Source organism: Notechis scutatus, chromosome Z (genome assembly GCF_049901735.1).
Source record: "Notechis scutatus isolate UNSWTSFEM ecotype Mainland chromosome Z, rNotScu1.2, whole genome shotgun sequence".
NCBI lineage: Eukaryota > Metazoa > Chordata > Lepidosauria > Squamata > Elapidae > Notechis > Notechis scutatus.
In genome coordinates this window covers 113820609-113838190 of record NC_142025.1, presented here as the reverse complement: position 1 = coordinate 113838190, position 17582 = coordinate 113820609, and the positions used below count along the sequence as shown (strand labels likewise).

Here is a 17582-nt window from a genome sequence, read left to right as displayed (position 1 = left end):
GAGGTGTAGGCTACTACATTCCGAGCAGCATTAGTGTGACAGCTAAGGAGAAATACATTATAAATACATTATAAATCATTTAGTTATAGAGATGGCATATCTGCATGCAGTTTTGCAACACACTATATATTTAAAGAAACCTTTAGGTATCAAAAATGATAATACAACTGGTTGCTGGAGGTTGCAAAAGAGTCTTTATGGCTTGAAGCAATCAGGATATGAGTGGAACCAATGTATAGTTAAGGAATTAACTAAGATAGGTTTTGTAGCTGGCATGGCTGATCCATGTTTGTTTAAAAAAGAAAGTAATGGTATAATTTCATTGTTGCTATTGTTCACTGATGACATATCATTAATCACCAAAACTGAACAAGAAGCTACTGAAATAATATCACTGTTAGAGAAGAAATTTAAAATAAAACAATTAGCAAAGATTAAACAATATCTTGATTTAAAGAAAGATAGAGCTAGGGGAGGATACAAAATCTCACAGGCAGATAAAATTAACTAATTACTAAAGAATTTTAAAATGGAACTTTGTAAGCTGGCTAAAACATCAATGAGCCAGGAGTTTAGCCATAGTGATGTACAAAGTCCTATTTTTGATGAGAACATTTATCAGTCCTTGATTGGTAGTTTATCTTATCTCAGTAATTGGTCAAGGCCAGATATAGCATACAGTGTTAACCAATTAGCCAGATTTAATGCTGAGCCAAATGAAAGACACTGGCAAGCTGCTAATCATGTGTTAAGGTATCTGAAACAAACAATGCATTATGCATTGTATTTGGAGGCTAAAGATGAACTAAGTCTAACTTCATATGCCGATGCAAGTTTTGCTGCAGACATAAATACACGTAAATCTACGTCAGGTACTGTAGTATTATTGAGAAAGGTGTTGATTGGATGGAGGTCTATTCAACAGAAATATTTAAGTTTGTCAACAATGGAGGCTGAATTCTCATGTTTGTCTTTATTATGTACAGATTTAGTTTGTTATAAGCAACTATTAATTGATATGGGAATTGATGTAACAGATTCTATTGTTGTTTATGAAGACTACCAATCAACAATACAGATGGCTTCCAATCTTGCTGTTAAGACAAGATCAAAACACACAGATTTAAGATATTTAAATGTGAGACAATGTGTCCAAAGTAAAATGTTTAAACTGGAATACTGTATGTCAGAAAATAACATTGCAGATCATTTTACAAAAGCCCAAGGCTCTGTAAAGCATAAGGCTTGCTGTGAGGATTATGGACTTAGAATGTAAGGTTGTATATATTGTCCTACCCAAAGGGGAGAATGTTAGGAATGTAAGTCACCTAACAGTTGGGTTGGAAAATATATAAACCAGGATAGACATTTTAATACTGTCTTTTTAAGGGAATGCTAAAATTTTAATTGGGTGTGGTTCCTCAAACGGCCATAAGATGGAGCCAGAAACCTGGGTTGTTTCTGTCCTGTTCTGGAGAGTGTTGCCATTCCTGCATTTTTCCTTATTGACTGTTACTGATCATCGTTAGTCTTGGATTTGATGTAAGTCTATTTACTGAACTGTTTTTTGATACTGGACTTTGTTATTGGATTATCTCCGGACTGAAAACTGACTGCTTTAACTGTGAATGACTTGGACTGTTTGTTGAACTTTGCTTAACTGTTTACTGGAAGTAAAAACCTACATTTTACTATACAGTGTATCTGTGTGCTTGTTGTGTGTTATTCTTCATCACTCTCACTACGTCTCCCTGTGTGCGCTCATTCTCCTAATGGGGAATTACCTAAACAACTGGTAATTAAAAGTGTTGGTCAGAAGACTGTCAACTTTCTAAATGTTATCAATAAATAAATAAACAATGAATCAGTGAATCAATGAATACTATGACTCCATTGGAACTTTTAATAGTTTGGTGAGATAGAGCAGAAGTAGTTTGAGAAATTGATGGTTCTTGTAAACATGTCAGAGCTTCTGGAAAATAAGCTTTCCCAAATGTCATATAGCCATGATGGTGAACCTATGGCATGCTTGCCAGAAGTGGCACACAGAGTCACTTCTGCCAGCACATAAGAGGCCACCTGGAAGAGCTCTACTGTGCATGCATGCATGCCGCCCACCCGACAGCTGATTGTCAGGTATCTGATGCACTTGCATGGGGGGTGGGGGTTGCTTGGGATATGCACGCACATGCACAGAGATGCGTGTGGGGGTCATGCATGCATGTGTAGAGATGCATGGCACATGGTGTACATGGGGTGGTTATGCTCACGTGCACAGGGGATGTGGGGCCCCTGCACACATTGCCTTCTGGGTGTTGGCACGCACGTGAACGCACACACAATTTTTGGCACTGGAGACATAAAAGGTTAGCCACCACTATCATATAGGTTCATTCAAAATTATCATTGGTCCCATATTCTACTTTGTTTTTCATCTATTTGAGAAGGCACACCTTGGGTTTCTACTGTGGAAATTGTATAATTTTAATTCTTCTGGAACATGGCCTCTGCACAGTTCTGCACAGTTCTCCCCAAGTGCTATATCATAGTCTTCCACCCATATCTAAACACAAAACATCTAACCATAAGGATAGTTTAATTGTTAAATCAAACATTCTATTATTTGGAGTAAATCTGGTGACTTAATTATCCAAATGCACAGTCTAAATATTCAAGGTGGCAACTGTATCAGTACATGTCCTGTCCTGCTCACATTTACACAGACCATGTGGGTTTGAAATCTTTATTGACGCTTTGCCAGCCTTGAATAGTATTTCCCTCATACTCACCCTATGTAGGAACCAGATCCAAAACCAATGAGTCCAATTTAGGAAAACAGTAAGTCTGTTAAGTCATCAACCTGGTTTAAAGTAAAAAAAAAAAAAAACCCGAGTCCATGGTCCAAACACAAAACACCAAGACCAAAGATCAAACATTCAAGATGCAAAGTTCAAAGTCCAGTAGCAGAGTCAAGGGTTCAATCCACAGCAATAATTATATTTGGTCAATAAAGAATATTCTCTTCCCTTCCCTTTCCTTCCCTTCTCTTCTTTTCTCTTCTTCTCTACTCTACTCTACTCTACTCTACTCTACTCTACTCTACTTACTCTACTCTATTGAAAATAATTAATTCCAACTCAAATTTGTTTTGTTTTAGTGTTGGATGGACAAGTTGTTTAATAAACATGTTGTACTCAACATAATTCCCAGTTTATTATAATATATTTTCTTGAACCTATTGGATGTCACATTTTGATAGGCTTATGTCATTCAGAGTCACGGAGAAGTCTCAAATGAGAATGGAAATCAGGGTAACCTTTAGATTGATGTCTTGCAAATTGAAGGGCATGCAGCAACTCCCTCATGGACAAACAATGGGATACATGTATTCTGAAAGCAGGCACCAGATGGCAATCCCCTCAAATTAATTGCACTGCATGCACTACAAATCCCTTCTAGATAGATGTGGATCAGATTCTGCAGACTAAACTGATTGATCAGTTGGATTATTCATGTGCCAATGTAACAAGGCCCGGAAAGTAATACAAATAACTCTTCCATTTTACTGGTGAAATGCACTTTCTGTATGCACTTCCAAATGTGTTACTGTGAATATTGCACTAACAAAAAAAAGTATTTTGCTTGAAAAATGACCAAGATTTAATAGTAATATTTATTAACATTTAATAATAATATTTAATATTCAAAGTGTATTCATTAATATTCATTAAGATAATTTTTTTACATCTTAACTTCTCCAATTATTAAGCCACAAATAGAAAAGAAATTTGGACATACTAAATTCAACCATCTTTTTTTAAAAAAAAGCTAATAATGTTAGATAAATACTGACAGCATAATTAGTTCCCCATTAAAATTATTCCAATGATAATAATTTGTTTCCTTCATCAAAACTGTAAAAACCTGAAGAAGACATCTGAGAAATGAGCAGATATATAAAGAAAGGAATGTCTCATAGAGCCTGGAGAATAAAAGATAGATAGAGATGAAGTCTATCATTTCATTACTCCCAAGAAACTGAAACTTCACATTGTCATTCAGATCTTTTGAATATTAACACCATGCAGTTGTGAGATTCAAAAAAAATTACTACCAGTTCTGTGGGCATGGCTTGATAGGCATGGTGTGGTGTGGTGTGGCATGGTGTAGCTCAGTGGGTGTGGTTTGGTGGGCATGGTAGGGGAAGGATACTGTAAAATTTCCATTCCCTCTGCACTTCTGGAGGGAGGTTACTGTAAAATCCCATTCCCTCCGCACCCTACTAACCTACTTTCCAGCTCTGTTCTCCTGTGCAGGGCAACAAAAGAAGACCCAGCCAATCAGCTGGGGCTCAGGAGGCAGAGAATAGATGGGGTCAAGGCCAGTCAGAGATGGTATTTGCCGGTTCTCCAAACTACTCAAAATTTCTGCTACTGGTTCTCCAGAACTGGTCAGAACCTGCTGAATACCAACTCTGACTCTCTAAAGCAGAACCAGAGCTGTAAGTTAGGCTTCAGTCTTATTTTAATAGAAATGTTGAGGCTGGTAAATGCACACCAACATGGGAAGCTGCTGGTGGTGGAAGGTGTATACTTAGAGAACATCTGCTGCCCAAATATTCTTTCTTCATCTATTTCCACTTTTCAGAGTGAAGTCTGTGCCGTATCATTCAGGTGAACCCATACCTGTTCCAAATGAATAGTACCAGCAAGGGGACTTTGTGATTGGTTGGATGTTATCTATGGCTAACTACCAATTTAATGATGTGTCATTTCAGCAGCATCCTTCTCAGGACTATTTTGAAAGTCCAGAGTAAGCATTTCTTATATTTCACCTTTGTTCCTTCTTTAGTTGGAGCAGGGGTCCCCAAACTTTTTAAATAAGGGGCCAATTCTTGGTTCTTCAGACTTCTTGGGGGCGGACTGGCTGAGGTGCATGGCTAGGTGGTCATATGACTGGGTGGGTATGGACAATTTAGCAATCCATTAAACAATATAAACAAATTAAACTTTAGTATGTTTTGCCTGGGATTTTTTTATTTGCTTTTGTTTGCATGTTGCTCTTCAACTTTAGTTGTACTTGAAATCTTAATTTATCCAGAGGGGCTCAAATAGTGGAAAGGAGAGGGGGAGGGAGGGAAGGAGAGGAGGAGAAAACAAACTTTAATTTGTTTTGCTCCTGGAGTTTTTTTATTTGCTTTTGTTTGCATGTTGCTCTTTTGGTTGACTTCTTTTTACTATATCATTTTTAAGTTGTTTAGGAATCTAGTACTCCACTCCAGGAAACTCTGTTTTGCAGCAATTCTTCTCAGCCCCTAGGAGCTTAAAATCAACAAGTCTCTCTTTCTCCATCCAATGGTGGGATTCAATTTTTTTTACTACCAGTTCTGTGGGAGTGGCTTGGTGGGCATGGCAGGGGAAGGCTACTGTAAAATCTCCAATCAGAGGTGGAATTTGCTGGCTCTCTGAACTACTCAAAACCAGTTCTCCAGAACTGGTCAGAACCTGCTGAATGCCACCTCTGTCTCCCTCCCCAACCTCCTCCCTCCCTCCCCACCTCTCCTTTCCATTATTTGAGCCCCTCTGGATAAATTAAGGTTTCAAGTACAACTAAAGAAGAAGAGCAAATTAGGGTGGAGAAGATAAACCACGACATGGAATGTTTGATGGGTACAGAGATGAGATTGGCTCCTGGGGCATCTTCTGCATCTCCTTTAATCCTTGTTAGGGTTAGGGTTAGGGTTAGGGTTAGGGTTAGGTTAGGGTTAGGGTTAGGGTTAGGGGTTAGGGTTAGGTTAGGGTTAGGGTTAGGGTTAGGGTTAGGGTTAGGGTTAGGGTTAGGGGTTAGGGTTAGGGGTTAGGGTTAGGGTTAGGGTTAGGGTTAGGGTTAGGGTTAGGGTTAGGGTTAGGGTTCAATCAGAATAGAGTTGAATACCTTGTTGAATTCCATTCCATTCCATTCTTTTCCTTTTCAATTCCATCCTATTCCCACTCCCACGCCATCCTATTGCTATTGCAATTCCATTTTATTTTCATCGTGTTGGTCTCATTCTACTTTTGGAAATTCACTGGCAGCCCCAGAACTTCCTCCACAAGTGCCGAATGTGTGCAACAGGCTCTGGCAATGGCTCTGTGCATCTATCAGGAAGAATTTGACCAGGGAGGCATCACTCGGTACAAATCTGGCGAGGAAGCCCCAAAGCAGGGGCTCAGGAGCACTGGTCCGATGGCCACCCGGCCCTTCCTGCCTCCCTCTCCAGGGATGGGGATGGGTGTTCTCCATTGGGAGAAGGCAGCCTTGCCAGCCACTGGCCCAGAACTGCAGGAGAAGGACACTTTGCTGGCTAAAAATGGGATGTGTAGAGGTGCCTGAGGCCTGGTCAAAAATTGGGCATGCAAAGACTCCCAGGGCCTCCATATGTCCCATCTTTGATCCTCCCAGCCCCCAGAAGCCTTCTGCTGGCCAAAAATGGGCCTTTTTCTGGCCTCCACAGCTCTAGTACCGCTCTGCCAGCCAAAAATGGGCCCATTTTGGCCTCCTGGGGCCTCTGCACACCCCATTGTTGTCACTCCAGCCCCCAGAAGCCTTCTCCCAACCAAAAATGGCCCCATTGTTGGCCTCTCCTGCCTCCAGCTGTTCTATGTCTTACCTTCCAGTTCTGATCATGAAGGTAAGTCCTGCACTCTGATGAAGGGTGGAGGCCACCAGGTGGGCAGGGCAATGTGGGTGGAGCAGCCTCATGGTCCCATGAAGTCAGAATTAATGGCTTTGGTGAGCCATATTTGGCCCACAGGCTGTAATTTGAGGACCCTTGTGTTAGAGGAATAGCAAGGAATGAAGAGAAAAGTAGAATATTTTCTGTCATAATGAGAACAGTTTGTTATGTGGGACAAAGTGTTTCAGGGATATTAGCAGCACTTTGATTCAATCTGCAACAATGGAAATCCAAAGAATTGGTTCAGCATAGCAGAGTTGAAAGGACAGTTGGGTTGGTCATTTCCCAATTATGCATCTATGTGGGGTAAAGAACAGTGATGGGATTCAAATAATTTAACAACCAGTTCACCCAGAGTCAGGCTGGCTGTCGTGGAAGGTGTAGCACACCCCCATCCTCCAGCTCCACTGCACATGCAGGACAAGCCACCCATGATGTCCAACTCTGGGTACTGCACTGAGCTGCAATGGAGAAACAGGCAATGGAGCAGCTGGCATGAGGGAAGGAAGAGCAGAGAGAAGAAAGAGGGAAAGCGGCCTTCTCCTTCTATCATAGCGACCGCTCCATTGACTGTTTCTCCATTGCAGTGCAGTGCAGTGCCCAGGGTCTGCTTTGACAGCAGGAAGGGGGGAGTAATTTAACAATTGGTTTGAACCAGTGTGAACCAGATGAATCCAATCACTGGTAAAGCACCTACCTGCACAACTGGTTCAGAAGGCCTTGAATGAAGAAGATTACATGGGTTCTTTTCAAGGAGGATTCAGGCCAGGATCCTTTCCAGATAGATTAGGATCAGTTTCTGCAGATTAACATGATTGATCTGTTGTGTTATTCATATGAAAATGAAACAAGGCCTAAAAATTACAAATGGGACAATATTCTATTCGCAAAATACCCTGGGAAGTGATATTTTTAATAATTCATTTTACCCCAGAAATGTACTTTGCTTAAGTGTGTCCATAGTTTGTTATATTGAATCTTGCATGAACATAAAATATTTTTTAGCTGAAAACTGGAAAATTACCAAAGTTCTAATGCCCAAAGTGTAACTACAAGATGAATTGATATTTACCTTTGAACTTTTCCAATTATTATGTCTCAAAGAGATATTAAAATAAAATTATCTCCCTTTCCTCCACCCCTCTCTCTACACACACACAAACACACACACACACACACACACACACGTGTGTGTGTTGTGTGTGTATGTGTATGAATATATCTGTGTATATATACAAACATACATGCTTGTATTGCTCGCACAAGCACATAGGCGAAAGCACCAGTCTGAAGATGGCAAGTGGGACCTCGCTGAAATGTCACCAAGATACTCTCAATCTTACATGGGAAAAGACCCAAACACGCCAAGACCTGCATGTGTGTGTGTGTGTGTGTGTGTGTGTGTGTGTGTGTGTGTGTTATTCAGCTTTGTTCGGGTATTTTACCACGTCATTATAGTTGTGCTTTTAAAGTTGTAGCAACATTTCAGCAGAATCTCATCTGCCATCATCAGGCTTCTGTATAGTGCTTGTCTGTGTACACACACACACACACACACACACACACACACACACACACAGGGAGTCAATCATGGGAGAGAGAAAAAATGAAGACATAATTATCTCCCTCCTGAAATTATTCCAGTGGTGATAATTTTCTCCCTATATTCACTGGGGAGGAGAAGACAAGAACACACAAGTTTTGTGATTTCAATTGCCCCAAATTAAATTGTATGGCTGGAATCCTACATTGCTATTCAGACCTTTTTCAGTATTATCATTACATGCAGTAAGAATCAGGCTAAGAGTTAAGGTTCAGCCTTGCTCCTAACAGGAATATTGAGGCTGGTGACTAACATGGGAAGCTGCTGCTTGTGGAAAGTCCATAGTTAGAGAGCATTTCAGGCCCAGAATGTTTATTCTTCTCCTATTTCCACTCTTCAGAGTGAAGTCTCTGCCATGTCATTCTGGTGAACCTGTACCTGTTCCAAATGAATGGTACCAGCAAGGGGACTTTATCCTTGGTGGAATGGTATCCATGGCCAACTACCAATTTAATGAAGTTTCATTCAAACACCATCCTTCTCAGGAGTATTTTGAACATCCAGAGTAAGTAATTTTTATCATACAACCTTTGTGTTATCTCTATATAGTTAGAGGAATTGCAATGAATAAAGTGAAAAGTAGAATATTTTATTTCATAATGAGACCCCCTTGTTATGTGAGAAAGTGTTTTCAGGGATATTGGGTACATTTTTATTCAATCTGCAATAATGGAAATCACAAGTGCAGTCCAGTAGAATTAAAAACAGAGTGGGATTGGTCATTCTCCAATTGTGCATACATATAGGGTAAAACACCTATCTGAGATTCCAGGAAAATAATCAGGAAATATTTAATGACATACGTAAATTCATCCTGTTTTCAGCGTGCTAACAAAATTCTATCAGCATGTCCTTTCCTTGGTCTTTGCTGTGAAGGAAATAAATGAGAATACAGAAATCTTGTCCAATGTCACTCTTGGCTTCTACATACATGATAGCTACTACAATGCAATAATGACCTATCGAACCACAATGGATCTGCTCTTCAGATCAGTGAGATTTGTTCCCAATTATAAATGTGACACCAGGAGAAATCTCATTTCTATCATAGGAGGGTTCAGCTTTGGGACTTCCTCCTATATCACAGATCTCATGAAGTTTTACAAGATTCCACAGGTAGGATCTTTGGAAACACAGGCATGAAAATTCCCTTCTCTTTTCTTTTTTTCCAAACTGGGGCTGTTAAAAATGGCTATCCTCTAGCCACACACCTCAACAATCTCACCAAATTTGTTGGAAATTATGAAGAAAAAAGATACTGATATATTTTCATAATATGTGTTTCTTTTAGCTCACATATGGATCATTTACCCCACAAGATGTTCATAGCACAGAGATTCCCTACTATTACTCCATGGTCCCAAATGAGTCTTCCCAGTACATTGGGATAATCCGAATGCTTCAACATTTTGGGTGGAGATGGGTTGGGCTCTTTGCTATTGATAACACTGAAGGAGAACATTTTCTGGAGACCATGGAGTCTCTCTTTTCCAAGCATGGAGTCTGCTCTGCTTGTACACAAAGAATTCCATATTTAACCTATTGGGACAAATTGATTGAGATGATTAAGAGATCAGAAAATATTTTTAAACACATAATTGATGAGAAGATCAAGACCTTTATCATCTATGGAGAATCTTTGACAATTGCATGGTTTACTAATATCATTTTTTACCTTGATCCTGGACAAGAGCAGAGTTCGTTGGGAAAGGTATGGATCATGACTGCCCAGATGGATTATTTATTAACAGGAATGAATAAAAAATGGGACCGGCAGTTCTTTGATGGTTCCATTTGCTTTACAATTCACTCAAAAGAAATTCCAGGGTTCAAAGAATTCTTGAACTTCATAAAACCTCCTTGGATTCAAGAAGATGGATTTTTTCCACTTTTCTGGGAACAAGTATTTGATTGTTTGTTGCCAACTCACACCTTGACCCTTCCCAACAATGACACTTGTACTGGAAAGGAGAGGATACAGGATATTCCTGGAGTTCTTTTTGAGATGAAACTGTCTGGGCACAGCTATAGTATCTATAATGCTGTCTATGTATTGGCTCAAGCTTTACAGGCTCTCTTCTTACTTCCATCTAAACACAGGCATTTATTGAGGCATAAATCATCAGATTATGAAGAATCACAACCATGGCAGGTGATTTGTGTGCTACAAGTATTTTGTATTAGACAATAGATATGGAAGGCTAGAATGCACATTATATTTCATTTGACTAATATTCAAATTGAAATATCAGAGCTTGTTATCCCCATACGTAAAACATAGGACACAGGTTCTCAGGCTGGAGAAATGAACTTTGCATGTTTGCAGTTTCTCCCTCAAAAGCATAGTACAACTATGATAAAATTGCTCATAAATTTCTATTGTTTTATTTTCCTGTTTAATTATTCCTTATCGTATAGCTCCACCAATTTCTTAAGGGCATGAAGTTCAACAATTCTCTTGGAGAAACTTTGATTTTTTATGATCAAAAGAAGATGGAAGGTGGATTTGATATCATAAACATAGCTGTCTTTCCCAATTCCACTTTCCAAAGACGCAGGATTGGAAAAGTAGATCCTGATGCTGCAAAAGGACAGGAATTAGCCATTAATGAGGATATGATTGTTTGGCATAGATCAATTAACCAGGTACTGTATGATTTCAAGAAGAGTTTTTATGACCATTCTCAAATGGATTCTTTTAACTTGGAAATTTACTGTTCTTCTTCCATGCAAACCATGAGGAAGAGCCAAATTAAAACATGAAATTTAAATGTGGAAGACGAACATCACCAATATTGGGCACATTATTAGAGTCCCCCCAAATAGCAAAATGAAAATGTGTCAGGAAATAAATGCATTTAAATTACTATATTTTCTTGGTTGGATGAAACTTTGATGCAATTGAAAGTAAATTGGTATCAGAAAAAGAGGGAATCAAGCTATTCTCCAAAGCGCCTGAGGGTAGGACAAGAAGCAATGGGTGGAAACTAATCAAGGGGAGAAGCAACTTAGAACTAAGGAGAAATTTTCTGACAGAACAATTAATCAGTGCATCAGCTTGCCTCCAGAAGTTGTAAATGCTCCAATGCTGGAAGTTTTAGAAAAGAGATTGGATAACCATTTGTCTGAAGTGGTGTAGGGTTTCCTGCCTAAGCAGGGGGTTGGACGAGAAGACATCCAAGGTCCCTTCCAACCCTGTTATTCTATTCTATTCTATTCTATTCTATTCTATTCTATTCTATTCTATTCTATTCTATTCTATTCTATTCTAAATTTGATTGATTCAATCCATCTGATCAAATTGATAAACTGAATTAATGAAACATCACATATGGGTTTATTAGATCGGCATATTTACTTTTATTCTCCTGGACAACCCATGAAGATAACCAGATTATGTTTTTTCTGTCGTTGTTAAAAGCTAACAATATCTGGTATTGTGCACTACATTTATTGGACTTCCCTCATATAGTTTAATGTAAATGAGAAAGAAAAATAATGCTTTGAAGAGACCATGTTTCTCTTGCTGAATGAAGCTTTATCAAATCTCTGCTCAAATCTATGATGGATTGACTCAATACTTCTGGTGAAATTGATGGTCTGAATTATCTTGAAATTCTCATATGGATTTAATCAAACAAAAACTGGAAATCCTGATCAATTGTGCTCACAAAATAAAATCAGAGGGCAAATTGAAATATACTTAATTGTTTTTCAAATAAATCATCAAATCCAATCAATTTCTTGTTTTACAATCTTTAGATGGGACTTTTGTTTTTAATGTAACAATGTAATCCATCTTCAGTGTAACAACTGAATTTTCTTGAATATAATAAATCCTCATCTTCCAACATTTTAATTTTGATAACTAGGTGCTTCCCATTTCTCTGTGTAATGAACAATGTCACCGTGGATATCGGAAAAGAAAAAAGGAAGGGAAAAAATTCTGCTGTTATGATTGCATTCCTTGCCCAGAAGGAAAAATCTCCAAACAGATGGGTAAGTTTACAAATCACCTGATTTTGTTGTTATACTGTCTATTGTGTAGAACACTTTCAGCTAATTAAATTGTCTGGTTGTGCATGGATAAGAGTTTTTTTGGAAACTAAACAGGCAGTGAAATCAAATTCATTAATACATGAAGAATTATAGATTCCAACAATGGAATTACAAGTGATGATGATAACACAACAACAAACACAGTTTTTCAATTAATTAAATAAATAATTTTTTTTTTTAAAACAAATTTTTATTAATTTTTAAAGACACACAAAACATACAAAAATTCAAGACATAAAAACATAAAAAATCTCTTTTCTGAAAGTTGCTTAATCCCGGGTCAAAACTCTTGGTACAGACACACATTCAAATTCATATTCATTTTACATACCATTCCATATCTTATTACATTTTCATTTTTCTATATAGCTTCTCCTTTCTTTTAAATTTTCTCAATTTTATTTTATTTATCTCCTCTCAATTCAAATCATAATATTTATTCTTTGTCTGTTCTATTTCCAACTATCCGTTTATCTTTCTTCTTAAAAGAAAAAAAAAAGAAAAACCTTTTCCTGTACACTGATTGGAGTATGACGCCTATGTCTCTTTCCCCTATATTTATAATACTTGATTTAAAATACATAACTTACGTTGGGATTCTGTCTGGTACATTCTGACATTATACAATATCATCAAAACCAATACAAATCTATTCATTAATATTAATATTTATTCATATCTTAAACATCTAGCACATTTCTTATCAATTAGGTCACATATTTCTATGGGAGCACCTATTTGCCATATTAATTCCATCCCCCACATCACATATTATAGATCATTATTACATTACATGTTCCCCTCTCCTTCTTCAAACCTCTCATTTCACGAATAGTTTCACTATTATAACATAGCCTAATCATTTGTGTTAACAATCATTTATATCTTTAGACATTTTACACATTTCAATTAATTATCATACCATTATGGGAACACTTCTTATACTTTCCAAAATTATCCCCCCCACATCACCGATCTTAAATCATTATTTCATTAAAGTACTCCCCTCTCTTAACAAAAATTTCACTAAATTATACTAAATATTTATCACATTTTAAATTACATATTAATTCCAATCTTCTATAATTATTTCTAAATACAAATATAAAAATGCAATCTTATGTACCTTTCTAGAATCCCTTTCCCAATAAAATCTATCCATTATCTCTAAAAAACTTTTGTTTTTTTGCATTTTGCTCCCCACCATTAAAGCTTCTCATCCCTTCCTTTCTCCCTTGCTTCTTCTTCTCCTTATTCTCTTTACCCCCTTGTCTCTCCACCTCCCTTTTATCCTGTTTTCCCTCTTTCTGTTGTTTCCTAACACGATATCCTCTTTTCACCTTATTCTTCTCTTTTGGATTGTTTTCCCAGGTCTTAAAGTCTTCTTCTCCTTTTTCTCCTCCTTCTTTTCTTCCCCAACCAAAGTCACATGTTCTTCAAAAATGGCTTCTTCTTTATCCTGCTCATACGATTTTACATAAGCACAGACCACCATTTCTATAAACTGAAAAAGAGTGCCAAAGACATCTTTCCCTTCTTGCTTTTCTCTTTCATATTTTTGATGTATAAGTTCTAGTTCATCCACAACTGATGCCATTGTACAGAGAAATTTTTTTTCAAAACAACCACCCAAGTGCTTTTAGTCTGAGATAATTCTCATAAAATCCAAAGTCATCAAACAGTCCAATCAGCTGATTCTTTTTAATACTTTCTCTTTTTCCACTTTCTCTTTTTGGGATAAAGTTTGATCACAAAGTTCTCTTAAAATATATCTTTAGGGAGTCTTATTGCTGTTTAATAGCTCTTTAAAATTAACTCTTTAAAGTTTTAGGCAGTCTTCTCCTTATTTTCAGGTTGCTCCAATTTTTTGTTTTTCCTCTCCCTTCCCACTCACAGCCAAAAAGAAATTCTTCTTTTTTTCCCCCCCCTTTGAATATTCAGAAATCCTTGCTCCTTCAATATTCATTTACCTCCAGAACAGATTCCTGGATTTCTCTTATAGTTCCACTGCTGTCACGTTAGGGAGGAGAGTGAAAGGCAAGAAAAAAAAAAAACTTACTCTTTTAAAATGTTCGCCGCTTGTATCTCTTTCTAGAAACAAAGTATCCTTAGCAGCCTTCAAGGTTACAGGAACTTTCTCTCTTAACTTTATCCCAGTCAGAAGCAACTTCCACAGCTCTTCCCTCTTCCTCCAGCACAAATTTTACCCGGCTGCTGGCTTCTTTGAGGCGGCCATTACTGACCGCCGCTCCACCACCTCAGGAAAAGGGGTTATTCCGGCTGGAAAGGGGGTCTGCGTTACCCCAAACCTCTGTCTGGATCCCTCTCTCTTCTGGCTGCCTCTACAAGGCAGCCATAGCCCCCAGACCTATTTAGATCAGGGGCACCTTGGCAGCGAACGCGGCAGGGATCGCAGAGGCGCAAAATCCTGCCGCTACTGAAGCCGCGCAAAACCGCTAAATAAATAAATCTTGAAATGGTTTCAGCTTTATACCCAAGCAACCATCATAGTGGAGATTCAGAAATATTGGCATTATAGGGAATACAGTCTCTCACACACACAAATACTTATTTCAGAGAGTTTTTTTTTTTAAATGAAAAAATAAGAAAAAACAAGAAAGTGATTGTACAACTTAAAAACTATATGTAATACAATGACTGAGAAAGATGGAAAGAAGGAAAGAAGGAAGGAAGGAAAGAAGGAAGGAAGGAAAGAAGGAAGGAAGGATTTCAGAAGTGATGTCTTGCTATTTAAATTGAAACATTTGTACTACTATGCAATCCAAACACCTCCATAGTTCACCAACGAAATTAGGAGACTTTTGAAATACAATAATGAAATCAAGAATTTCTGAAATTGATGAAAATGAACATTTATTTCTTAGCAAGAGTGGACAAATTACAGAAATATATCTCTTAACAATAATTAGGATCCTACAGACATAATGAGGAATATAATTAAATTACTTGCTACTTTAAATATTTCTTATTTTTCCTTCCATCTATCTATCTATCTATCTATCTATCTATCTATCTATCTATCTATCTATCTATCTGTCTGTCTGTCTGTCTGTCTGTCTGTCTGTCTGTCTGTCTGTCTGTCTGTCTGTCTGTCTGTCTGTCTATCTATCTACCTATCTATCTATCTATCTACCTCTCTATCTATCTATCTATCTATCTATCTATCTATCTATCTATCTATCTATCTATCCATCTATCCATCTATCTATACATTTCTGCACAATTTGGTTAGTTGAAAAATCCTTATTCAGATTTTCCTCAAAGTGGATGTGTAATACCTATGTGTATTTTATATATAATGCTGATTTATTCCAAGATGGTGATAAGAACAAGAAATCAAATATTCAATAAGTCAATATGGTTTTAAATATGAAAATATATTCAGATATTCATAAATCATCATTGGAGAGCTCCTTTATCACAAGAAAGCAAATCAAGATAAAATGGATTTTCATGGTGTTTGCTAATTTTCCTTGTGTATAATCCAATTAATATTTGACTTAATACAACAACACACACAATATACATAAGGAGATATTCAAATGTATTTTCATACTGTAGATCCTATATTTGGTACAAAGGTATAAACATCAGGGTGTGGATCAATATGAAAATTAATAATGATCATTGTTATGAATCTGTGTTGATATTTTTTTCTTTTTAGATACTGTTACTTGCTTTCAATGTCCTGATGACCAATATGCAAACCATAAGAAAGATGGATGCATCATGAAAACTATTAGCTTCTTGTCTTATGAAGAACCTTTAGGACTCATTTTAACCACTGTAGCTACTTTGTTTTTCCTCACTACAACATGGGTGTTGGGAATATTTATTAAGCACAAAGACAGTCCTATTGTGAAAGCCAACAACCGGGATCTCACTTACACTCTCCTCATCTCCCTTCTGCTTTGCTTCTTCTGTTCTTTGCTCTTTATTGGACAACCTGGAAGAGTCACCTGTCTCCTCAGACAGTCTGCATTTGGCCTCACCTTTTCATTGTCCATCTCTTGTGTGTTGGCCAAAACGATCCTTGTTTCTCTTGCCTTCAAGGCCACTAAGCCAGGATCCCGGATGAGGACATGGGTGGGGAAGAGACTGGCTGTTTCTATTGTACTTATTTGCTCTCTATTCCAAGCAAGCATCTGTATTGTTTGGTTATCCACCTCTCCCCCATTCCCAGAATTAGACATGCATTCAGCAATTGAAGAAATGGTTCTACAATGCAATGAAGGTTCAGTTGTTATGTTTTATTGCGTCCTGAGTTATATGGCCCTCCTTTCATTTGCCAGCTTCATTGTGGCTTTCCAGGCTCGTAAACTGCCTGACACCTTTAATGAAGCCAAGTTCATCACCTTCAGCATGTTGGCTTTCTGCAGTGTGTGGGTCTCTTTTGTTCCAACCTACCTGAGCACCAGGGGAAGAGCCATGGTGGCTGTGGAGATCTTCTCTATCTTGTGTTCTAGTGCAGTGCTTCTAGGATGTATATTTGTCCCCAAGTGCTATATTATTGTATTTAGGCCTGGTTTAAATAATAGGGAACAATTGATAAGAAGATTTATTTAAATACCTTTTTTCATTTTTATTATTGCTTTTCAAACTTGAGAGGAGAAACATCAAAATTCAAAATTTAAGTTTTAAGTTATGCTTTTTTTTTTTTTTTTGAAGAGCAAGGTGTTCCATTCTGATTTAGATGTAATTCAGAAATCTTGATGGAATAAGGAGGCTCACAGAACTTATTGGGGGAATACTAGTATGTTTTGAACAAAACCAGAGAGAACCTGTTGTCTAGTCAACGAATTTACTCAATTGCATTTAAAGAAATATCAAATTAAAATATAAGCACAAAGGGGAAGTTGAAATACTGAAGATCAACATTTATTTTCTATCAGCAATTTGCTTTTTTAAAAGTGAAAATCCAAGAGTGTGAATTCTAGACTGAACAGGATCACACAAGGTCGATAAATGCATTTCTTTTATAACTAAGGACTTTTATAACTAAGAATACATATTTTTCTTTTTTGCTTTGAGTTTGTATTTTTTACTTATTATGTTGTGGTTATAAGTTGTTATTAGCAAGCACACATTTTAATAACAAAATAGAAGTAAAATATCTATAAATCCTGAATAATTATTAGAAGGATGTTAATACATCTAACTTAGCAATTTGCTTAGTGAGACAAG

At 37.3% G+C, this 17582-nt stretch overlaps 1 protein-coding gene across 1 annotated transcript; it reads left to right on the top strand.

Moving 5' to 3' along the window:
• Positions 1–6123: 6123 nt before the first annotated feature.
• On the top strand, positions 6124–16964 carry LOC148129136 (vomeronasal type-2 receptor 26-like). Its single transcript, XM_087947373.1, has 7 exons — positions 6124–6173; positions 8659–8823; positions 9143–9434; positions 9610–10470; positions 10737–10964; positions 12191–12317; positions 16063–16964. The coding sequence occupies exons 1-7, from the start codon at positions 6124–6126 to the stop codon at positions 16962–16964; spliced, it is 2625 nt and encodes an 874-aa protein (XP_087803499.1).
• Positions 16965–17582: the final 618 nt, after the last annotated feature.

Excerpts from the sequence above, each read along its gene's own strand:
- LOC148129136 (XM_087947373.1), top strand. The coding sequence starts at position 6,124 with ATGGCTCTGTGCATCTATCAGGAAGAATTTGACCAGGGAGGCATCACT. Across the intron at positions 9,435-9,609 it reads AGTTTTACAAGATTCCACAG|CTCACATATGGATCATTTAC; the intron begins GTAGGATCTTTG and ends TGTTTCTTTTAG. Across the intron at positions 12,318-16,062 it reads AAAAATCTCCAAACAGATGG|ATACTGTTACTTGCTTTCAA; the intron begins GTAAGTTTACAA and ends TTTTCTTTTTAG.